General features: G+C 44.6%; 1 protein-coding gene across 2 annotated transcripts; it reads right to left on the bottom strand.

Moving 5' to 3' along the window:
* On the bottom strand, positions 1-17,248 carry Fem1b (fem-1 homolog B). 2 transcript variants are annotated; one of them, XM_087562075.1, is made up of 2 exons: positions 9,429-9,477; positions 1-5,785 (listed from the first exon to the last, which is right to left on the bottom strand). In XM_087562075.1, the coding sequence occupies exon 2, from the start codon at positions 5,557-5,559 to the stop codon at positions 4,150-4,152; it is 1,410 nt and encodes a 469-aa protein (XP_087418201.1). In that variant the 5' UTR covers positions 5,560-5,785; positions 9,429-9,477; the 3' UTR covers positions 1-4,149.
* Between the last annotated feature and the right edge of the window lie 7,612 nt (positions 17,249-24,860).

Below are 24,860 nucleotides of genomic sequence, written 5' to 3' on the forward strand. Positions count from 1 at the left end.
CAAAGTTGTTAGTTTCAAATTAGCTGAGCCATTAGGACTGTCAATTGCCATGAAATCAAGTGATTCTACATGTCAAACTCAAGTAGACGACATCATGCAATATATAAGTCACTGATAGGCCCCGGTGCGGTCAGCAAGTTACTAAGCTTATTAAAGTCACATAAATGGCTTGACAAGAGTGCACGATAGGATGACATCACTGGCTCGCAGTAAACCACGGTGAATTACTAGACTACAGCTAGGTAGCTCCTCTGCCCCGAGGACTGCAGGGTGCGGTGAGCATTAGAGGACAGGGTCCTGCCGTAGGTGAAGGCCAGACTTTACTCCAGCTATGTTCCTCTGAAAAGACTGGTTAGGAAAGCTTGCGGGGAGAGGTCCCCTCATCTCTTCATCTACCAATTACTGAGCAACAACAACAAAAGTCATGCACACATTTTACAATACCTGATGGAAAAAGAGGTGCGAAGCCTGCCTGTGTCCTCACCTAGCAGGCCTGCCTCTTCACGCCTTCACATCTCTGATGAGGCTACTCATCCCATGATTCACCCCTAAAGGAAAGCTGGGAAGCTGTAATTTAGCAGCATTCGCCCCTGCAGATACATCAACGATACACTCCCCCAAACCTTCAAACGGCTGTCCCTTCCCTACACATTAACACAGGGTACACTCTACAAACCTAGGACTAGAGACCACATTTACTTTACATTTGTAGTAGTCAATATATCGGCATTGTCACTGTAGGGTTTGTCCCAGATCCCAGGCTTGAGAAAGGGGCTGCTGTACGCCTGGCCCATCTCTGGCAGGTCTGCTAGAAACTTCAAAGAAAGCCCCTCAGTGTATGTACAAAGCGAGGGGCTGTCAGAGGATATCCAGCTGTGCACTTTCAAAATGGGAGTGAGCACAGCTTAGAATCTGAACTGAAATTAGTTCACAGAGCCAAAGGCAGAGTTGAGGGTTTTCCTCTTCCCTATCACTGTTGCAGTCATGAGAAGAGTGCACGTCTGTGTGCACTGACATCCAGGTAGCTGATAAAATACACTTCAGATTTTTACAACCGTCTGTGTCATGAGGCACAGATACTTTAACCCACCTACTCAGGTTCAGCCACTGGCTGCTTCTCAACAAGCAGAGTACAGACAGCACAAGTCCTTTGCCTTCCATAGTCCAAGAACAAGGACATTCTGCTGCTCGAATTATCCAAAGCGACCTCATTTTAACTTGATGCCTCAATTACAAGAACTCCTCTCTGGGACTTTTCAGAAATGTTTGTCTCAAACAGTGTTGCCTTTAGAGAGGTGTTACTTCCTAACCATACTTTATGTCAAACAATGTTGTCATGCCTAAGTCCTCACAATCACTATTTAGTAACTATTAGTATGAGGTCAAAACCCCTCTCAGAAACTAGCAAAACCAAAGCTTGGCAGATGGGCCACTTTTTGGTTTGCATGTTTAAAGTTCCCACAGTGAAGAACCTCCAGGTGAGAGCAAGCAAGAGTGGACTACAAAAAGCCAGAGTGTCAGAGTCAGCTGCCCTTTCTTCAACAAGAGGATAGGTTTGCTGCCCACACTGGGGTCAGTCACTGAAGTGTAAAGTTTCAATTCCTAACTGCATAAAGAAGTGAAAGGCACGCTCCTGCACTCCTGGCTCATCCAAACTTATGTGACAATTAACACAAGTGACAGGTTCTGGGGAAATCACTAACACTATCAAGGAAGAGTTACAATTCAAAGCATGATTCTACCAATAACAAACATCAAATGACAGACATGGCTGCAACAGAAGACAGCCTACTGAGCTAGCTACAATGCTATCACCGTTCACACCTATTTTTCTTTAAAACAAAAGTTCATGGAACATTTGGCTGAGCATATTTTCAAAGAATGCTCCCAAAAACAAGTAATGGAAAAACCAGGCATGAGGATCACTTCTTCCTATAATGGCTTTATACAGGTGTTCCACAATGCAAATCCGGAGTGATGGTACAGACAGAAACAGACCCTCAGCAAGAGTGCACAATGTGCAACTACACAACTAAACAAATCTAGTTTACCACCAGCCCATCCCATTCACTCCACCCTCATCAGCTGTCTTCCCTGCTTCAAAAGCTGTCCTTAAATTCTACATCAGAATATGCATATTATCATCCTCATATATAAATAATGTCTTAGAACAGTGTTGGTCCTGGGTAGTGAAAGAGGAAAAATGTTTTTAAAACATGCAGTATTATCTGATAGATACTTTTAAGTTTGGGTGCTTAAAAATCATATACATTAAAAATGGAACCAACTGAATACTAAGTTTCACAGCTATTCCTCACTGTCCTCATCAGACCTTAGAGTCCGAAAAGGAGAGACCGGACCTGAGCCTGAGAAGAGGCAGGGCTGACTCACCTTGTGCAGTGTGTCATCTCTTCCAGGCCACGGAGAGCTGCCAGAGCAAGGTGAATCAGTATCTCCTCAAGTCACAACAAGAGGGTCCAGGTCAGAAGTTCCCAAGTTAGGGCATCCCAACACCTCCCTTTAAGCCATCAGAAATGCCTTCCATGTAAACTCTCAAGTTAGGAAAACAACTAACGCAAGGACACACGTAGCACAGCAACAGCCACTGCACCTTGCACCCTGGGAGCAGGATACTTTTCAAGTCTCCCTTCCTGCCCTCCCCAGGATCTCATTCTGTGGGGTAGCTCTGCTTAAGGCCCTAGGTGCTGATTTTGGCTTGGTCACTTGGTACTACTCCAACTACAACCATTCTCCTATGTTTTAGAAGCAATATCCACAGGTATAGTATTTGTGAAATCTTACAGGTTGTTCAAAGTTTATATCTGATGTTGTATCATGACAATGCTTTTCACTAAGGAAAACAAGAAGCTGCGGGTCTCCACGTATGGTTCCATGCACTAGGGGAGCTCAGGCGTTCATTTGGCACTAGAGAAAATTACAGGAACAACTAGTGTTACTTTCTTTCCCATCCCCAGCATCGGTAGAAGCTGGCGTTCCTTCAACTTGAATTTCTGTGATGCTTTAGGAGAAAAATCACAGAATACTCTTAAGAGTTGAAATGTTGCTGATAAAAAAAAAAGCAAAAAAACAAAGACCTCAGTACCACACTCTGCGGTAGAAGAGTCTACGGCTCTGAGATACACTTCGTGTGGCACTGAGAATCATTTTCCTCATCAAGTACTTCACTTCCTATCCCTACTCCTGGTTTCCTACATCTTACAACGGACTAAGTAAGAACATCACAAGTGTCCTCATTCCTTTTCACCCTACACCTAATCAGGGAGACACAATGCCCTCTGGAAAGGCAGGCAGTTTCCAATTTTTAAAGATACAACACACAAGGAAAGGGCTGGAAGAGGACGAAGTACAATGTCTACCTATACTGTGACAATGTTTCATAATACAGCTTGCTCCTTATTTAGGTCTGTGAGCCAAATCAAATGCGTAAATGCAATTTAGATCCATTATTACATCAGAGACCAGACGAATTCAAGCCTAAGAGTGGAATCTAGCAATGTCCGCAAGGTTGTGCTAAGATCACCAGTTAGAAGACACTACCCAGCAGAATGCAATGATTTTCAGAAATTCAACTCTCCAACAATAACTGCACATAATTTTCAGATTATTAATCAGTAGCTAAGTGTTTCAAGTCCTCCTGATGTAAAATGTGCTGTATCACTGCACACACACAGTGAAGTAAGAACCATCCATGCAGGGCTTGAGCATCTCCCATTGCTCCCAGTGTTCCTTTTTAGTTCATTTTCTTCATGAAATCCTCAAAACTGCTGCACGGATGACATGCTGACATCAGCTTAACAGAAATACTTTTGTAGGCAGCTGTTTAAAACATCATCAATTTTAAATCACAAATGCCCCATTACACAAAAATCTTACATTCATTCCTTTAAAAAAAAAAAAAAAGAAACAAACAAATGTCCAAACACCTTCCAGTTACACCTGAACAGCGCTGCTCTGTTTAGTGTGCTGAACTCAATACCACGTGAGAAAAGAGGCACATGGAACCAAGGACGATGGGCTGAAAGGATAGTGGAAAGAAAAGGAGAAGTTACAAACACAGAATTCTATTGTCTGTGATTAAAGTCCTTTACTTTTTAGCACCACATTAAACGATTTTACACATCCAGTCACTTAATGAAATCCAACAAACTCTTCAAGAGTCCGGGGGATCTGGTCTTGGTAGTTAATGTCATTAGCCCGAACTGCTCGGGCAGCCAGGCACTTGAGGCTCATCTTCATCTGAGTTTTAAGTAGTATTTCAGACACCCCAGTTGTACTTTTGTCTAGCGGAGTTTTATTCTGCTTGTTTGTCATGTCGGTATGAGCTCCAGCTTCCACAAGGCTAATGATGATGGAGTGCAAGGTCAGAAAATCACTGATGGGCCTGTTGTACTGGACGATAATGTGGAGGGCACTGTTCCCCTCATTGTCCACAGCATTTACCTCAGCACCACAGTCCAGCAGGAGCTTTGTGACCAGTGCATTGGGAAAGCTGCAGACATCATTGGTGTGGAAATCATCGACTGGTGTGTTCGAGTTGACGGCCAAGTGTAGCAAGGTGAAACCTTCCCGTGTTCTGGGGTCCAGGTGAATCAGGTTGTAGATCTGCTTGTTAATTCTGCACTGGTCTTCTTCGCTACACTGTGTCTTGGTGGAGATGCACACAAGGTACAGAAAGGTATAGAGGTTACACTCATAGTTATCCATGGCACTGTGGACGTCAGCATCGGAGATATTTTTAACTCTGTTCATGCTCTGCTCTATTTCCAAGACACTGCATCTCAAAACGCATTCTATGTCTGGGGCCTTCACAGCTTCATTGAGGTGTATCATCTGTGAGAAGACTTGAGCAAACCGAAGCAGATCCTTGTGGGTATTTCTATTTCCTTTCTGTCTGAGGTGCAGCGCGTGAAGCCACAATTTGATGCACTGCTCGAACTCCATGTTGTCAGCATAGACAGCCCCTCTGTAAATGATGGGATGGGAAACATCAATGTTGTCAGCACCTAAAATCCGTTCTCGCACGATAAGGCCCTCCATGTGAAGAGCATCTCTGTCTTGCCGAATAGCCTCCAATTCCTGTGGGTTCCTACATTCAGTTCTGTTCCCATAAGCATGGATGGGTGGAAGAACCTCTTTCTCAAGAATGTTGTCACCATCCTGAAACCTCTCCAACATAGCTAAATATAAATAGTGGTATGTCTTCATGATGTCATAGTTCTCACGGTCATTTGCAAAGGAGGCACCCAAGAGCTCCAAGGCTTCAATCCGACTTCTGCGGTCACAATCGGCATGAGAGAGCAACAGTTCAACGACATCAGCTTTACAGCTTTCAGCAGCTACCTTCAACGGTGTCATCCCGTGGCCATTTACTACTATTGCGGCTCGCCATTTTATCAGTTCTTTCACAATGTCAATGTGACCAGCTTCGGCTGCGAAGTGCAAAGCTGTGGCTCCACAGTGTGCTTTAGCATTGGGGTCAGCACGCTGTTCTAAGAGGTATCTGACAACATCGGTGTGCCCCTTATATGCTGCGATCATTAGGCAGGTGTTGTCATACTTGTTGGCAATGCTGATATTGGCATTATTTTCAACCAAATATTTCACAATGTCCAGTCTACCATCAAAGCACGCTGCCCGCAATGGAGTTGAGTTAGTGACTGTGGTGTGGTTCACGTTGGCTCCATGGCTGACTAGAAGTTTAACAACTTCAAAATGTCCGGCTCCCGCAGCACACCAAAGAGCAGTGGCACCATCAATGACATACCTACACACAGAAAGAACAGTCAGTCAGACAGTGGGCCCTGACATGCATTCACAGGCACTAAATAAAACTCTACTTTCCCAAACCTTAATAAAGTATCAGTTATGGTAAAAATAAAAACAAGTAATTTCAACAAAGCAGTTTACTAGTGTGGGATCAATAAAATTATTGCTACTGTCATTTCTAAAGTCATTTTTTTAACGTGACGAATACTCTCTACTGGCAACAATTCACCTCAGAAAACAGAGGAAAGGCTGAGAAGACAGGCTCAGTGAGGAAAGTACTTGTTATGCAAGCATGAGGGTCTGAGTTCAAATCTCCAGAACAAACTTAGTGACAAGAGTGGCGAGTGTGTATTATCTTAGTGTCACTACTGTAGGATAGGAGACTACTACTGTGGGTGGGATGGAGACAAGAATCCCCACAGTTAATGGGCTGGTGGGTCAGGTGTGCTCAAAATAATCTGTCTCAAGGAGGAAGGTGAGAACCTATACCAGGCACACAAAGCTTTAAAACCAGAAAAAGCAAAGCACGCAAATGCTGAGGCAGTGTCTGGAGGTCTGTGCGGTCTTTTACCAAAGGTATGTATGCTGATGCACATCATGACCTGCCTCTCAGTAGACCAGGGGCCCTCCAGAGCTCAGTTTTCCCATTTAGAGAAACAGCTCCAGTTCCTAAGTTATTTTTGTTAAAATGCTGCTTTGGGGAAAAAAGAACAAAAAGCAGATGACAGAAGCACTAAGATGGCAGTTCTCAACCTGTGGGTCACTACCCTTTTTGGCAACCCCCTTCCTCTAAAAATATTTATATTAGAATTCATAATAGCAAAATTACAGTTATGAAGTAGCAATCAAAATAATTGTATGGTTGGGGCGGGGGGTCACCACAACATGAAGAACTGTATTAAAGGGTTGCAGCATTAGGAAGATTGAGGATCACTGCTTTAAAGCTACAGCAAGGGGTGCTGGAGAGATGGCTCAGTGGTTAAGAACACTGACTGCTCTTCTAGAGGTCCTGAGTTCAATTCCCAGCACCCACATAGTGGCTCACAACCATCTGTAATGACAACCGATGCCACCTTCTGGTGTGTCTGAAGACAGCGACAGTGTGCTCATATACATAAAATAAATTAAAGCTACAGCAAGAATGAACAACCACTGGGTCATACAATGTTGTCAGTGGCTTCTTATTAAGTGTGTTACAGTTTCCTCTTATCCAGCTAGCTCCCAAATAATTGAGACGGGACTATTTTACTTGTTTAACATGCTTTAAAAGCACAACAACTGAGCAGTATTACTCTATTTTAATCTCTAAATTAATCTGGCTACTTCCAAGCCAAAATCCCCAGATACTTGCATTTTATTTTATGGCTTTCTTGCTCAGAGCTGTTCTCTCATGGTGTCTCTCCTGGATTCTCCTGGTGGGTAATCCACTTTCTCTCTTCTATACCCATTCCCTGGCTGGGAAGTCCTGCCCTATTCTCTCCTGTTTAATCAGTGGCTGATCAGCTTTTTATCAACAAATCAGAAAAATAAATGGGGAGGAATACTTATACAACATTGAGGCAGGATTAGAATAAGAATTGCAACCAGATATAGGGGAGACAGAATCAGGATTTGAATCTCCACACAGTATTCACATATAGACAGCTGTAAATTGTTTTCCTTTGGGAAATGTACTGGATGGCAGGATGCATATGGAGACTTATTAAGCAAATATGCTTATCATGTAAATATAAACACTCTGTAAAAATGTGTTTTAGCATGCTATATCCCAAATGAAAAGATGTGTTTGCATCCTGTGTAAAGGCATCTATTCCTGAAGCAAATCGTTATGCAGCACGCACAGCAGGAGACAACAAGCATTTGAGAAACTGCCCAGGCAACTCCCTGGCTGGACACTGGACACTGAGGCTACAGTTACCCACTGAGCCACTGTTACAAGCAGGGTTTGCAATCTATGAAGTTAGGCTCTTCTGACAAGTCCATCCTTTCCCACTTTACCCCCAGTCTCCTTTTTCCTAATTTTAAACCTACTGATATTGGTTCATGGAACCTAAAAAGACTTTTTGCTAAAGATATTTAGAATTACTGTGCTAGAACCAGTAAATTCACCCAACAAATTAGGGCAGAGGGATAACCAAGTAATTATTCACTAGGACAATTAAGCACACCAAAAAAAATCTATTAATGGGCTTCCACTACACAACTTTATGTTGTGACACAGATCAAATTACAGACCCCACAAAGTAAGAGTACAATTCCCATAATGCCTCTCCAAAAGTCAGGTGTTAGCACTGCAAATAGGGTACCTGCCTGACTCTGAAATTGCAGCTCTTATGAAAGAGGCTCAGCTCTTGTTAGTGGCAGGCTAACCTGCTCTTCTGCTTTCTACCATGTAGAAGGATAGCATTCTTCACTGCAGAATGCAGCCCTTGCCAGACAACCAAATGTCCCTTCACCTTGAATGTCCCAACCTACCTGATATGGGAAATAAATTTCCACTCAGTCTTAGGTATTTTGTTACAGCAGAACAAGACTTAGAAAAGCATAAATTAGCCCCAGTTAACATCACAAAAACAATATCCTCTATCCCTTTTTGTTAAAAAAAAAAATTAGTTAAAAGTAATGATGCACACCTTTTCCCTGCAATCAGAGGCAGATGGAACTGATTTCAAGGCCAGCCAGGGCTATACAGTCAATGTATGCAAGTAGGTGCATCCCAGTGAGTGAGATATAGAGAAAAGTATATGTATATAAAATGTAGGGGCACAGATGCCACTGCACATTTGGAAGTGAGAGACCAACTTGAGGGAGTTGGTTCTCTATTTTGACTATATGGTCCCAAGAAATGGAACCTAGATGCTTAGGTCTGGCCACAATGATCTGACTGAGCCATTGCACTGGTCCTGTATTTGTTTTTGATACAATGTGTTAATACCAGTCTGGAAAGGTCCTTTAGAAATTAAACAAGGGCTGCAGAGATGGCTCAACGGTTAAGAGCACTGACTGCTCTTCCAGAGGTCCTGAGTTCAATTCCCAGCAACCACATGGTGGCTCACAACCATCTGTAATGGGATCTGATGCCCTCTTCTGGTGTGTCTGAAGACAGGTACAGTGTACATGAATACATAAAATAAATAAATTCTTAGAAATTGAAACAAATACTGATGAGCAGTTCCTTACAGGTGATACTTTTTATGACACTGAAGACCTTGTGGTGTGTTTGGTGCTATGTAAACCTATTAGTTACATATCTGCAAGAAAGACATAAGTTATTCACCTACCACATAGGGCTACTGACAGGTTATTATGAAAATTGAGCTATACTGCACATGAAATAGTTAATACAGTATTTTGTGTGAACAATTTGATGCATGAGTCTACACCTTAGTTAGAATTACAAACCTAGGAAAATGCACAAATCTTTTTTTAAAATGTGTATGGATTGATTACATTAATTACATGCATGTACTGCAGCATGCGAGTGAAGTCAGAGGGCAGTTCAGTTCTCTCCTACTATGCAGGTTCTGCAAACTGAAGTTGGCAGCAGATGCCTTATCTACTGAGCCATCTCATCAGCTATGAACCTCGAGTATACATCTATGAACTCATTTTCTGAACCAGGTAGAAAACATTTTCATCACCTTAAATGTGCTCCTTGGGCATCTTCCCAGTCAGTTCTTCCCTAGATCATTTGCCTGCAAAGTAAATTTCCTATTAATGGACCCCAGCAGCATACTCCTTCATATTTGGCTTTGTCACTGTGAGATTCTTCCATGTAGTTGGGTCTATCAGCAGTTTCTCTTTGAATGCTATGTAGTATTATGTTGTATGAGTATTCTACAGTTTACTTATCCACTGTCCTCTTAATGGACATTTTGGTTGTTTCCAGGGATTGACTTTTATGAATAAAGGTATTCTAAATAGTCTTTTTTGTTTTGGCTTTGTTTGAGACGTGTCAGTATGAAGTCCTTCCCAGCCCCTAATCACCTGAATGAGCAGTAAATGCTCTTAACTACTGAGCCCTAATAGTTTAAGTTTCCAGGTCCTAATTATCTAAAATGTTATGCATCATATGAGGTAAGAACAAAGGCTGATTTTCTCCCATGCTGGTTATTTGCTCCAGCACTACTTATTTAAAAAGTGTGCCTCCTACCTGAATTACCATGGAGTTTTTCTTTACTGCCATGGTGCTGGGGACTTGAACCCAGGGTGACATGCTCCCTAGGCAGGCATATCACTGGACTACATACATTCCCAGTCCTACTGGAGCCTTTTTCATTAGCCAGAAACTCCACCTGTGAGCTTATTTCTGTAATGTTCTCTTGATACATTATTTTATCCTTGCATCAATGTCACATTTAATTATGGTAGTTTCTTATTTTCTTTTCAAAATTACGTTAGTTACATTCCCATATACGTTCAAGGCCCTGGGTTCGGTACTCAGCTCCAAAACAAAAAACAAAAAACAAAAAAAACAAAAACAAAAAAAAAAAGAAGTTTAAAAAAAAAAAGTAAACATTCCCATATACTTTCAGAGTTGGCCTGCCAGTTTTCACATATGTGCACGTGCTGGCTGGGAGTGTGATTTGGATAGCAGCAAATATACAGAGATCCCTTTGGTTAGAATAGTCACTCTGAAGCTTCTGACACTTCTAAACCACGAACTTGGAGTCTTCCTCTGCTTAGTTTGCTACCCAGTTTTCTCAAAGACACTTTATAATTTTCAGTGCATAGGTCCTGTACATTATACCTTTGGTTTACTACTAGAGACTAATTATTTTATAATAGTAGTGCAAATGGTATGTTGAAACCATTGAACTCTGCATATGAAGTGAAATTTTTAAATATACTAATCTGAACTAGAATGTACTTTAGGTAGACATTGTTGGGAAGAGGCGCAGCTGGCATCACAAAGCTATGCTGAGCTAACATTCCACTGACTCTTCCACTCGTTTTTTCTTTTGGTAATTTTTCTACAATAGGTAGCCTAGGAATTGCTGTATAGCTCAGGCTGGCCTTAAACTGGCAATCCTCCTGCCTCACCCTCTCAAGTATTGGGATTGCAAGCATGCACCATCATGCCTGATCCTGATTAATTCCTTAGTTTACAAATAGATGAAAATAGTGATGGTAGCATGTCCCTAAATGGGAGTCTGAGACAGGAAGGTCATAAGGTTGAGGCCAGCCTTCACTCTATAGTAAGCCAGTATTAACCTTCTTCCCTAAAAAAGTAAAAATAATTATTTTGTTTTATTTCATTTTCAGACAGGGTCTCACTAAGTAACCACTATCTATCTGGCCTGGAACATACTGAGAAAAGCTAATATTTTAATTGCTAGTGTAAAACTAATGTATGTAAAGGACCTATTTTAATGTAACACTTCCTAATATTTAAATAGTTTATATTTGTATTCCTAGCATATGGCATTTTGTAATTTTTTTTTTTTTTTGGTTCTATTTTTCGGAGCTGGGGACCGAACCCAGGGCCTTGCGCTTCCTAGGCAAGCGCTCTACCACTGAGCTAAATCCCCAACCCCGGCATTTCGTAATTTTAAAACCAATTCATAGGGCCTAATCAGTGATGGAGTGATTGCGGAACATGTGCAAGACCCTAGGTTTAACCTCTAGCACTAACAGCTTCTTATTCCTCATACACACACTAAAAGGCAATTGTTCCCAAGCCAATTCAAGGATACACTGTAAATAATGTGGCATGTTAATACCAACATCCACTAACTATGTATTTGTTTTTTATTACATTGTATTTGCTTGTAAGCAGGGAGGGCGTGGGGTGTTTCCTATATTCAAGCACTGCATGAGAAGAGGTATCCATGGAGGCCAAAAGAGGATGTCTGATCCCTTGGAGCAGAGTTGCAAGTGGATGGGCCACTTCCTGTAGATTTTGGGACCCAACCTAGGTTCTGTGGAAGCTCTTTACAGCTGAACTATCTATTCAGCCCTATCTTTTAAGCATGAGGGGAGGAAATGAAACAAAAAGCAATTAGAGTATTTTTCTGACCTCAAATTTCCCATAATCTATGATGAAAAGGTAAAAAACTAAATTTCAAGTACATATTTATTTCATTTGATTTTTTGGTAAATATTATTAAGGTGATGCATATCTTTAATCCCAGCCCTCAGGAGGCATGAGCAAGAGGAGCTCTGTAAGTTCAAGAGTCTCATGCTCTACCGACTGAGCTAGCCGGGTGGCGACGCTCTGTAAGTTCAAGATCAGCATGGTCTACAGAACAAGTTCCAAGACAGCCAGGTCTACACAGAGAAACTCTCGTCTTAAAAAACCAATAATAGTAATAATAGTAATAACATCTTTTATTTTGTGAGACAGGGTCTCACTAGCTAGCTCTGGCTGTCCTAGAACTCACCATGTATACCAGGCTGGCCACTACCTTCCAGAGTACTCAGGTTGAAGGCATGGACCAGCACACCCAACATTATTATTAATTTTAATTATTTAGTGTATATATGCACACCCACACATGTCATGACATGAATGTGGAAATCAGAGGACAACTTACAATTGGTTCTCTCCTTCCACCTTGTGCTTTCCAAGGATTAAACTCAAGTCCTCAGGCCTAGTGGTAAGCATCCTTCCCCAGTAATCCACCTAGTTAGCCCTTCACTTTTTGTAATGGAAAGTACTTTTTCATTTTACTATCTTTCCCAAGATGGTCTGGTATTTTTCATTTTTTCTTTATGCATATAAAAATGGGACAGGAATTATAGAACAGTTCCAATTATCTATTCTTTTGTTTGTTGTTTTGTATATATATATGTATGTTCTTACAGAAGCAACTAAAACTCAGATATTTTCTCACCAAAAGTATGTCAATATGGGGAGGGAGGCAGGCACACACTTGACCATTTATGCACATGTGTATATAATCTACATAGCCCTATAAACAAAACTACTAATTTTTTTTGTTTGATTTTTTGTGTTTGTTTTTTGTTTTTGTTTTTCAAGATAGGGTTTCTCTGTGTGTAGCCCTGGCTGCCCTGGAACTCCACTTGTAGACCAAACTGGCTTTGAATTCAGAGATCTGCCTGCCTCTGCCTCCCAAGTGCTGAGCTTAAACACTTATACCACCACCACCCAGCAATACAAATTTTTCAAAACAGAATATAAGGATGTAATAAAATTAATGCACCATTTACTAAGCTCTCATGAGAGAAGCACTGTAGAACAATGATTTCAGAGCTAGTGAGAAGGCTCAGCCAGTAAAAGCACTTGATAATCCTCTCAATTGAGTTCAAGACCTGGAACCCACATTTTAAAATAACTTTAGTTATTAAGTAATTATTAACAATTAAAACAAGATTCAGTGGCTCACATGTGTAATCCCTCCCAGCCCTAGAACTGCTATGGCAAAAAAAGGGGGTGGGAATAGGTGCCTGCACATACAGCTCAACAAAAGAACACAGAGACAAGGTGAATAGACCATAAAGTAAATAAACCTGTTTGATCTTTTGGGCTGGAGAGATGACTCAGTGGTTAAGAGCACTGACTGCTCTTCCAGAGATCTTGAGTTCAATTCCCAACAACCTCATGGTGGCTCACAACCATCTGTAATGAGATCCAATGCCCTCTTCTGGTGTGTCTGAAGACAGCTACAGTGTACTCATATAAAATAAATGTCATTTTTAAAAAAAACCTGATCTTTCTAGTCTTAATCCAAAATTGCAATGCAAATCCTGTAGTATATATATTTTAATAAACAATAATCTGATCAATCCAATCTCTTCAAGAACACAGGCATCCATGAGGTATGGAGTTTTTACAGTTGTAAGGTTTCTAGCTGTCATTTCCTGTGTCTGCTGGGTTCCGTCCTCAGCTGGGGGGGGGGGGGGGGACGAAATAACAAAAAGAGAATGTGCATGATCAGTGCCTTAGCTAAAGTCCTGGAAATCATTCTCAAGACCAATGGAGCTCGCTCCTTGACACATTGCCAATGTTTTTCTACGCTAAGATAGAGGACGTGGTCCTCCTGCCTTTCCTCTCACTGGACAGTCATTAAGTGTTCATTCTAACACTGGCTTTGAAAATCAAAGCACTCAACAAAAGACTGACATTTTTCCACCAAGCTCTCCCCACCCATGTCTCAGCAAACCTGCTCAACAACAAGTGGTTCCCAAACTAGCACAAAGGTGTCAGGCCCTCAGTACCCAGGTAGCACCATTACTCCACAGCTGCAGGATGGCTTCCCTTGGTCCTGTTCCCTTTCTGCAGCATCTCTGGTAGCTTCCCATCCATCACCAGCTGAAAGTTCTTTTCCATTCCCTCATGGAGCTCTTCTCTACTTACCTCTGTCAACTCTGCTGTTCACATGGAGCCATAAGCAAAATAAACTCAAATATTATTCCAAAAACAGTGAACAAGGACTCAAATTACTGACATGAGGTTTATTCTAGGTGGTAGTCCCGTTGCTCTAGAGCAGTCCTCAACCTTCCTAATGTTACAACCCTTTATTTAGTTCCTCATGTTGCGGTGGCCCCCAACCATAAAATTATTTTTGTTGCTACTTCCTAACTATAATTTTACTGTTATGAATCATAACAGGATATCTGGTATAGGACCCCTATGAAAGGGGTCACAAACCACAGGTTGAGAACTGCTGCTCTAGAGCCTATAATATAAATCAATCTACTTGGTTTCCTAACATGTTATAAAAGCTGTTAGGAAGAATACAGTGTGATGGTTTATCAACTAGATGGATCCAGCTCAAATACTACTTCCTTTGTAAAGCCTTGTTTCTCCACCACCACAAAGCTGAGGACTTCCTCTTCCTCTGTCCTCTCTCAGCAGCCTCAAAAACTCTTACAAGCCTAAATGGCAGATTATCTGTAATTACTAATATTTGATTCTCCCCTCCCCTCCCACCACAGCCTCTGCAATGGGAACAGTCTCATTTGTCTCTGAATATAGCCCTCCCCCCAACCAAAAGCTTAGCACACAGTGGGCTGTCTGACAACTGTCTGCTTTAGAATTCCTTAACCTCACTAGTTATGCAGAATGGTGAACAAGATATTCAGGTATACAGGCTCAAAACTGCATCTCCAATCACGTCAGGAGTTAGAGGGGGGGGTACTACTTGTTTGTTTCGAAACAGAGTCTATGCAGCACTGGCTGACCTGGAACATTTATATACCAAGCTGACCTCAAATGTACATAATTTTCCTACTTCCCAATGTTGGGATTATAGGCCTGCACCACCACACCTGGCATCAGGTTCTTTTCATTATCACCTCAAAGTAGCTTTCTCATCCATGCTCTAAGAAGACTGCAATGGGGCTGGGGATTTAGCTCAGTGGTAGAGTGCTTGCCTAGCAAGTGCAAGGCCCTAGGTTCTGTCCCCAGCTCCGAAAAATAGAAAAAAGAAAAAAATAATAATTTAAACTAAAGAAGACTGCAATGACCAGAGAACCAATTTCTTCCTGACAGGTCTTCTTATCCACCCAGATCTCAGCTCGCTCCATAGCAACAGCTGTTATCACAGGACTCATTCCTAACTTAACAGATACAAGTGTTTATATAGTGGGGCCATCCGGCTTCAGGTCCAGGTAAGGTTGTGAGACGCTGGAAATTTCCAGGACACAAAAACCAAAGAGGAATAACAAACATGAATCAGGCTGCCATCTTTGCTCAACACCACTTTCCTACTATCTACAGTATCACCCCTGACCCAGGGGGCTGGCATTTCATTAGAATTTAACAGTCCAAATCAGTTCCCTCTCATTGAAAACTGACTCAAAAGCTTTTATGGTTTAAGGAGGAAAAAAGCAACCAAAATCTAACACTATTCTAGTCATCTTTAAAAAAAAAAAATGCTTTAAAGCTCACACCTATAATGCCAGGATTTAGGAAGCTAAAGCAGGAGGTTGGGGGATTCCATGCCAACCTCGGCTTTGCAGCAAGACCTGGTTTTGAAAATCAGAAGTAGCAAAGATAGACAGACAGACAGACAGACAGACAGACAGATAGATAGATAATGCTTTCAAACAGGTTTTTTGGGGGTCAGGAAGTTTTTACTAACCAAAACTAAATTGCACATTTCTATACTTTGATTCCATCTACTTCAAAAGAAAATGCTAAACTAGTAATACCTTATTTGCAGGTCAACAGAAACCAATGTAATCAATAAAGCATACTCTGAACACAGCTGTATTATGCCAATCCTGCAATCGTTCAGCACAGAAAAAAGAGGTAACGTCAAACATGACAACTGTATCTTTCCCCCACCCCAAAGAAATTTACAAGCAACCACAAATGAAAAAAAATGATTAGAATAATAATTTTTGAACAATATTAAGTGTTCGTGAAGCCTTCCCATTATATCACCCTATAACATGTAATTTAGCAATGGCGTAACTTCTACACTAGGCCCAGAGCCACCTGTACAACCAAAAATAGCGGCCAGCATTGTGGGAGATTCAGAACCCTGTCTAGAGATGCCGGGCTGCATGACGAAATTCTAGGAGCTTATTTTAACAGAAAGCCCCAGCGATCTGCTTGAGGCTCGATCTGACCACGGGGGAGGGGGGGCGGGGGGGAGGCCGAGGCAGAAGGGCTATGGAGATGTTAAATGAAGCATCAAAAGGTCCTCAATTTTAATTGTTGATCTCGTTAATTCCGAGTGATGATATAAAGATATAAAAACCTAGATAGGCAGCCACCACTACGACCCTGCCTGTTCGCTGACTAATGGAGAAGACTATAGATCTCGAGACCCAGGGTGTGGCTACCACCTACAGGGGGAATAGGGTAGGAGTCGATAAGAAAAGACAGCAAAACATAGCCTTGGGAGATGAGGTGGGCATCAATGGGGCTAAAGGAGGTACGAAAAAGAAGTGAGTCCATACATGAAAACAGGGTTAAGGATGGGAGGATCCAGGACTTGGGAGGTCCGCGCGCGTCGGAAGAAGGCTGGAGTTGGGATGTACCTACCCGTCGAAGCGGACGGTGCCAGTCTGCTGGGTCTGCACACGGTAGTGTTCTAACAGCAAGCGCACCACCTTGGCGTGCCCATTGCGGGCTGCGATGATGAGGGGTGTGGAGCGCTGTCCTCCCTGCTGACTGACATAGCCCAGCAGGTAGCGGATATCGCTTTCTGACCGGTTAAGGAGCAAGGCAGCCAGAGTGAGCACCTTGCCCTCGCTGGCCGCCTTGTACACATAACCAGCCAGGCCCTCCATGGCCGCCGCCAACTCCAACACCCGTTTGGTCGCCACCGCTGCTGCTGCCTTGCGCCCCCGGAGGCCGCGTCCACCAGCACTTCAGACCCGGGCCCTCACAGCCCATTCAACAGGGCGCCGCCGCCGCGCCCAGGCAGCAGCGCGACCCAGCGAGGGCGGAGACACAGAGGTGGCCGAGCGCCGCCGGAGGCACAACTGTGACCCGGCCGGGGCGGGAAGAAGGACGGTCAGGGCCGCCCCCGAGGCCCCAGGCACGGGCCCTGGGCCGAGGGGATCTCCATGGCGGCCGCCGCCCCGGGCCTCAGGCCGCCTCCTTCCTGCGGGCTGCGACAGGCGCGCGCCCGAGCTACGGGTCGCCGCTAGGGTCTCGAGAGGCCCGCGCACGCCCCGGATGGCGAGCGATGTACAAGCCTGCCCCGCGCCGGGCTGGAGGGTCTGGAACGGCCTCCGCTTCGCTCCTCGCCTCAGGAAAACCGCGGGCACTCGCCCACCGGCGATCGGAGGTGTCGGGTGGCGAGCAGGACTACCGCGAACCGCGCGTGGGTGTTCACGGAACGCTCCCGCAGCTCCAGCACTGGAACTTAGGGCGGGAGGAAAGCAGCCGCCGCAGACGGAGCCGAAGGGAGGGAGGGAAGGCGGGAGTGGGAGGGACGCTTAAGTAGGTATTGCTTCCTAAACCGACCGGCAGGCAAACGAGGCTATCCTAAAGAAAGGTTCCGCTGTGCGCAGTTAGCCGAGCCCTGATACGGGTTTGAAAGTCCCTAGTGCCCTTGATGTAAGGAGCCATCTCCTCGCCCCCACAGGACCCCAGGATGCTTAGTCAAGATTGGGGGCGGAGAGAAGGCTACTGAACCTACCGGCTAGAAAGCACATCCAGTTTTATGATTAGTAGTGTGGGATACAGTCTGCCAGTGATTCACGCGCGGGGTAAGGAGCACAGGGAAATGGATAAGAGCACCCAAAAGACCCACTTTTGAATAAGAACTTTATGAGCCTCCGAAATTTGGGAGGGCGTGAGCCGCGGCACTGAGAAGTAACTGAAAGCCTGACCAGACCTCCCAGAAAGGGGATTAAGTGTGTAAGATAAAGAGCTAAGAGGCAGCAGTCACAGCCAGATTGAACCAGTCAGTCTCTAGTTCTGACCCTGCTGAACCTCCATCGTCTCACATCACAGAATTGTTAGGATTGGAAAAGAGCATCTATCCAAAGAATGCTATAAGCCATTCACGTAGCAGGCTTTGGTTAGCATCAGAGATATCTTCATATAGGCCAGGCCTTTCTCTCCGGGGGCTTGTGTTGTTGTGTGGAAGAAGCAGATAAATGATGTACAGTTGTTGGATTCTTATCATCACCATTTCCTATGAAACGGGGCTAGCGGTGTGGACTAGGAGACTTTGGGTGGTCAGAGATTTCCATTACAGGTGCCCGGCACAGAGGCTGGACTAAGGAAATAGTGCAGATCCTGAGCAGAAGATAGATGGTAAACTTAGAACAGAGAGCTGTGTAGCTGCTGACTGTAGGAAGAGTTCTAAAGGATTAAGTCAGCAGGATGCAAGTCATGTGGCCCAGTGACCTATGCAAATGGTTCGGTTTACTCCGTGATGGCATTTAGGGAGTTTTAAATAGGAAAGTGACAAGATGGCGCTTTTTTTTTTCTTTAAGATCACGTGCGTGCTGCCTAATGTGTGAACATAGCCCAGGAAGCAGGAGTTTAGAAGTACAAAGTAGGAGAGACTGGGATTACAGGTAGTGGAGGGTCAGGCCACTTCTCAGATTCTCTCCTTCAGCACAGTGTTACCTATTTTCAGATCCCTATGCAAATGTCGGGGTTGCCCCCCACCCCCTGGCCCCACGAGCCCCTTACAATATTTAAAAAGAAAAAACAGCCTTGGAAATAAGGACTGAAGATAAGATTTCCTTTTTAATATTTATTTATGTATTTTGTGTATATGAGTTCTGTGTCTGCATGAATGCCTGCATGCCTTCAAAAGAAATGATCAGACCATATTAAAGATGGTTATGGGCCAGCATGTTGCCCCAGATAATTGAACCTAGATCCTCTGGAAAATCAACCACTGAGCCATCTCTTAAATCCCTAACTTCTCTAAAATAATTGGTAGGAGGGAAAGCTGGCTTGTTTTGCACTGGGATTTCAGGTTGATAGAAAATCAAGCTCTTGATAGGCTGTGCTGACTAGTTGTGAGGGAGTTATTTTGGGGGGGGGGGAGTTGGGTTTTTGGTTTTTCTTTGTTGTTGTTGTTTTGGAAGGTTTGGGGACCTGTTTTTCGTTGTCTTATGTTTTGTTTGTTGTCAACTTGACACAAGCTAGAGTTGTCTGGGAAGGCAGAACATCGCTGAAATAAAATATCTCTGTCAGATTGTAGGAAGGGAAGTCTGTAAGGTGTTTTCTTGATTGTTGGAGCAGAGGGGCCTCAGCCCACTGGGCAACCCTGGGCAAGTGGTCCTGGATGATATAGAAAAGCAAGCTGAGTAAGGCCTGGGTAGCCAGCCAGTCAGTACTATTCCCTCATGCTCTAGCTTCATGTCTTACCTCCAGATTCCTTCCTTGAGTTCTTGCCTTATTTTTCGTCACTGATGGACCTGGAAGTGTTAACCAGACAAACCCTTTCCTCCTCAAGTTGCTTTTGGTCATTATCACAGAGAAACACGCTAGAGAAAGGGGCCTTAGCACTGTGTCCCTGAACTTCTGTAATTCTAGAGCACAAAATTGTCCTCTCTTCTTCTCTTGTCTTTCTTCCTCCCTCCATCCCTCTCTCGAACTCACAACCTGGGTGCAAGCTGGCCGCCATGAAAGTATTCCTACTTCCTAAGTAAGGCCCCTTCACAGCCCTTCGACCACTCTTTTTTCACCTGATGAGGTGGAGAAAATAATGTAAAAGTCTTGCCACACCCCCTTATTCCAGTTTTGTTTTCTACCAGAGACCTGTCTCATTCCCACTTGCCTGAGTAAGACTTCCTACTTCCTCTTCTTCCCCTCCCCAACTCAATTTAGTAGTGTAACAAACAAGACCAGGAATAATCCAAGAGAGGGGCTCTCAGGAGCTGCACCGCATGGTCTCCTCCCCTATCAGGAAAAGGCCTCTACTCTGGCAGCCCCGGGTCGAGAGTCCTGAACCACTTAAACAGTACTTAGTGTAGGGCTCTGTGCTCTGCTGGTTGCTCAATAGCTGTCCATTACTGGAGACTATTTGGTTGCCTCTATTTACCTGGCCTTGGAGGGTAACATTTCTGTGGTCAGGATGTACAAATCTGGAGAGGCTGAGTAAACAGGATAAGGCTGCATATCCAAAGGCCAGAGTCCAGAAAGAGATTCTCGTGCTTTAGCCCTCTTACCCTCTCCCTAGATAAGAAAACCACCGAGTAACTAAAAACACAAAACACAAGCAGTTTCGTCCTCGTGGGTTTGCTAGTGGCTATGAGCTGAAGTTTTCTCCCTGGACAAAAAGGCAGGGTTGCTGGCCTTTCCCAGCCCTTTGCATCCTAGAGGGTGTGGGCTGCAAGCAGAAGGTCTCTGCCTTCCAAGGAGCAGACAGTTCTCTTTCCACACTAGGTTGTCTCAGCCCAAAAGCTCTCAAGCAAAGGGTACCTCAGGTTTTTGTAGAGAGATCTTATGTCATTTTCAAACACCAATAAAGATACTCATTTTAATCCTACGATCCTCTCTTGGTATCAAAGAAGAGCTGGCCCTGCTGTTGAGCAGATCTCCCTTGGATTCCCATATCTGCAAGCTGAATGCAGCTCCAGGAAAGTTTCACTTATGCAATAAGTTGGGTACATTCCTTTCAGGACTGTGTGGTGAAGACTTGCCGGCTCCCTGGCCAAGTCTGATCCCATGGAAGGGTATCTGTCAGTACTGATACTCTTCCCTTCTCTCACCCTAGCATGCATCCTTCTACTGTGCCATTACAGGAATGTCCAAACCGCGTGTCTTTTCCTGCAGGAGTGTATCTGTCTCTAAGCAAAACACCAGCACGTATAGGAAGTCAGTGGACAGAAGGTTCATTCAGAAGTGCTCAAAACTGGGGTTGGGGATTTAGCTCAGCGGTAGAGCGCTTGTCTAGCAAGCGCAAGGCCCTGGGTTCGGTCCCCAGCTCTGAAAAAAGAAGTGCTCAGAGCTAAGCATGGTAGCCTATGCCTATGAACCCAGCACTTAGAAAGCGGAGGCAGGAGAACCACCACGAGTGTGAGGCTAGTCTCTCAATATTCTGTTGAGAAAGAATATTCAGAAATCCCAGCAAAGCTACAGAAGGAAAACGTCAACAATTAGCATAACCACCAAGAGATGACTGCTGAGCAGACTGTGTGAGCCAAGGGTCACAGGATGGGCATCTCACCAGCCTCTTTTTCCTGTTTCCCAGTCCTAATTTTTCCCTGAAAACCAGATCTAATTATAGGTCACACTGAAGCAATGGATTGATGGCAGCCAGTGTCTGTTACTTTGAAGACCAGTTCAGCCCTGCCAGAGTCCAGTCAGGGAGCCAGACTGGAGCAGTAAGGCTGCTGTAATCAACCGCCCTTCCCTGGACCCTAGCTCCAGCCAGGTGTTCAGGATTATGATGACGACAGTGACCATAGGAGGCTCTCACTGAATGCGGCTCCGGCCCTGTGCCAAGGGTCAGAGTAACCACTTCAGGCAGGCTGGTTCAGTTTACACAAGCTGCTTAAGCGTGCACTATTGTTTGCATCCTGGCACCGAGGAACTCAGGCAGAAACTGTAGGGCAGCTTGTCTGTGACCTCTTAACTAGAAAGTGGTAGAAAGTCAGAGCTTGGGGCTGGGGATTTAGCTCAGTGGTAGAGCGCTTACCTAGGAAGCGCAAGGCCCTGGGTTCGGTCCCCAGCTCCAAAAAAAAGAACCAAAAAAAAAAAAAAAAAGAAAGAAAGAAAGAAAGAAAGTCAGAGCTTGCATCTGACTCTGATTCCTCCCTAATCTTCTTCCTTAATCTCTTCCTGCCCCATCCAGCCAGTTCTCAATTTAGGTGCCTGGGGCCTTCCTGTGGTCTGGACCGTTTCACCTGGCCAACTTACCTTATCTGTAAGTTTTATGGCTGCCTGAGAAGGGCTCAAGGAAACCTCAACCCAGGGGGCTGCGGGGGTTGGGGGGGGGGGAGGAAGGAAGCCTCAACCCACAATCACATACACTTTCCCGCCTCAGAAATGCAGGCCTCCACCCAAGCACTTGTCTCCTCCATTAGATCTTTGTAAAATGTCCCCGAGTGCCACGCCCCTCCTCCTCAAACCCCTTACCCCTTTCAAATTAAAGCTTGTGTCTGCACCTCACGTTATCTTGAGAGCGCTTACCCACCTACTACAACTTCTTCATCTCAGCCCTCCTGACTGCCCTCCAGAGCTGGGCTTGCACGGACAGAATCACTCACTCGGATCCACCATGCTGAAACCTCAGGCCCATCTCTTCCTAGCTGTGTGATGTTGGGCAAACTACTGTCTGGACTTCTCACTGTGACAGCTTCCCTGTGCATGAAATGAGGGTGACAGCAGCGCCTGGCTGAGCCGGGTAAACCCTGTTGTCTTCATTATCTCAATGAGCCTTCCCCCCAAACCCTGTGGGAATAACCGGGCAAGTCAGTTCGTGTCATCCTTGAAAATGAGTCTAAACCACGTGACCTCTAGGCTATCTTCCAACTCTACCCAGCTAGGATTCTGCCATGAATCAGTTATTTAAGGAAACGCCTTCACTCTTTACGCTGCAACAATCTCAAAAGACCCAGCCCTTGACACAAGGCCCTGTGTATGGCCGGCCGCCCCGCCAGATCAATGTTGGTGTATAACAATAGTCCCTGCCCCGGCCAGGCAGTGGGAAGAGCAAACGAGGAAACTTCTAAATAGCATTTAGCATAGTGTCTGGCATTGAGTAATAAACCATAGCCATATTGTTATGCGTCGTATAATAACACTCCCCAAACCCATCATTAAAAGCACTGACTCCCTAGACATGGCGATGTTTCCGTATAATCCCAGCACTTGGGAGGGTGAGGTGGGAGAGTGAGGAGTTTGAACTAGCTTGGGCAACATAGCAACACGAGAGAGAGAGGGAGAGAGAGAGAGAGAGAGAGAGAGAGAGAGAGAGAGAGAGCAAGCATACTTGGACCCAAGCCATACTTCCTGCCATCTTGAAACAAATTAACTACTCTATGCCTCAGTTTCCACCTCTGTGAGACAGAGATGATGATCAGCATAGCCACCTATGGTCACGTGGACCAGGTGAGCCTGTATAAGCGTAGGGAGAGATGGTTCCTGGCCTAGGCTTGGCATGTATACGGGACTTTTATTACCATATATGAATGAGCCCAGATAACAGTAATACCAACTAGCACTCTCAAGCTGAAGTCAATCTGGGATCCAAACCCAAGTCCAACTGGCCCCAGATCTTGTCCTCATACAAGGGTACCATAAGATTCATGCATGCTTTAACAGGATCCAGCCTTGCAGATCTTCCTATTAGCAGGGAAACTTCTCTAGTGTGGAGATCTGGGGAGATCTGCATAAAGACCTCTGGGGTGTGGGGCCCATAGGACCCCTGAAGTCTCCCCAGAGGAGAAGCAGTTGTTTGGCCACCTTGCTTTAGCATCCATGGGCCTTGGTCTCACAGCCTAGAACCAGAGCAGCACCCACACCTGCCTACCAGCCTGTAACCTAAGCAAAGTCCTTAGCATGCACATTAATATCACCCTTGGAACTGGGCCCCAGCTCATCAACAGAAATGGGCCCTGGCTTTCAGGCTTGTTCCATTTCTGAGGCATGATTCATCCAGCAGACAAGACCAGACAGACTCTTATCAGCAGGAGGAGGAACTGAGAGGCAGAGGCAGAGTTGAAAACAGCAAAAACAAACCTGTGGAAGAACTGGCCAGGACCCACAGGTGCTGGGCGGCAAGGCAGCTGGAGTAGAGCCAGGCAAGAAAAGGGAGCCCCCTACTTAACCCGAGGAGTGTGGCTTCCCCTGACCAACTGTCTTTCAGACAGCCAGTCTCATTGATTTCAGCAGGAATCCAACCGTGAGGGAAAATGTTACCGACACTGCATGTTAAAATCTGCAAAGGCTTTGTAAAACAGTAAGCTGTGATTTCCGACTGCGTCTTAAAGATCCTTTGCTGTTCAGCCTAGTGAGGTGGCCCTTGTTGCCAAGTCTAACAACCTCAGTCAGGATCCATGTGGTGGAAGGATCTAGAACCAATGCCCACAACCTTTTCTCTGACCTCCACGTTGGTGACAAACACCACACACGCTCACAACAGATAGATAAATGTCTTAGAAAAAAAGGCTTTGCTTTTCCCTTACAAAACAGCACGTGCTTGTTGAGAAATACTGAGAACATGCTCGTTGAGAAATACTGAAGAAAATGTTCAAATGTCCTTTTTTCAGTAAATTCCAAACATGTATATAGAATTCTACCAGAAGCAGGAAGAGTTTCCATAAGTTGCTGACTAGTCTCTTTTTTATTTTATTTTTCTAAACTTGTGTACATGGGTACTACGTTAAACAAGAAAGGAGCTGTAATGGCTAGTTTTGTCAATGTAACAGAATCCAAAATCACCTGGGAAAACTGTCTCCATGAGGAACTGTCCAGAGCACGTTGACTTGTGGTCCTGTCTCCTTGTGGGCCTGTCTCCAGGGCTTTTTTTAATTAAACTGAGGGAGGAAGACCCACGTGTGAGTCAGCAGCACCTTTTCAGGGCAGAGGGTAGGGGAGAGGAAGTTGCTCGAATTCTCTCTGCCTGTCCCTGTGGCTATGATCCCCTGCTCCTCCTGCTGTGACTTCCGTTAAATGGTGGACTATAACCTAGAATTTTAAGCTAAAAATAAATCCTTCCTCCTCAGAATAACCT

The sequence above is a fragment of the Rattus norvegicus genome, chromosome 8, assembly GCF_021556685.1.
Source record: "Rattus norvegicus strain SHRSP/BbbUtx chromosome 8, alternate assembly SHRSP_T2T, whole genome shotgun sequence".
In the NCBI taxonomy this organism is placed as follows: domain Eukaryota; kingdom Metazoa; phylum Chordata; class Mammalia; order Rodentia; family Muridae; genus Rattus; species Rattus norvegicus.

What these genes read in the sequence shown, in the direction of transcription:
- Fem1b (XM_087562075.1), bottom strand. Translation starts at nt 5,559, where the DNA reads ATGATCGCAGCATATAAGGGGCACACCGATGTTGTCAGATACCTCTTA.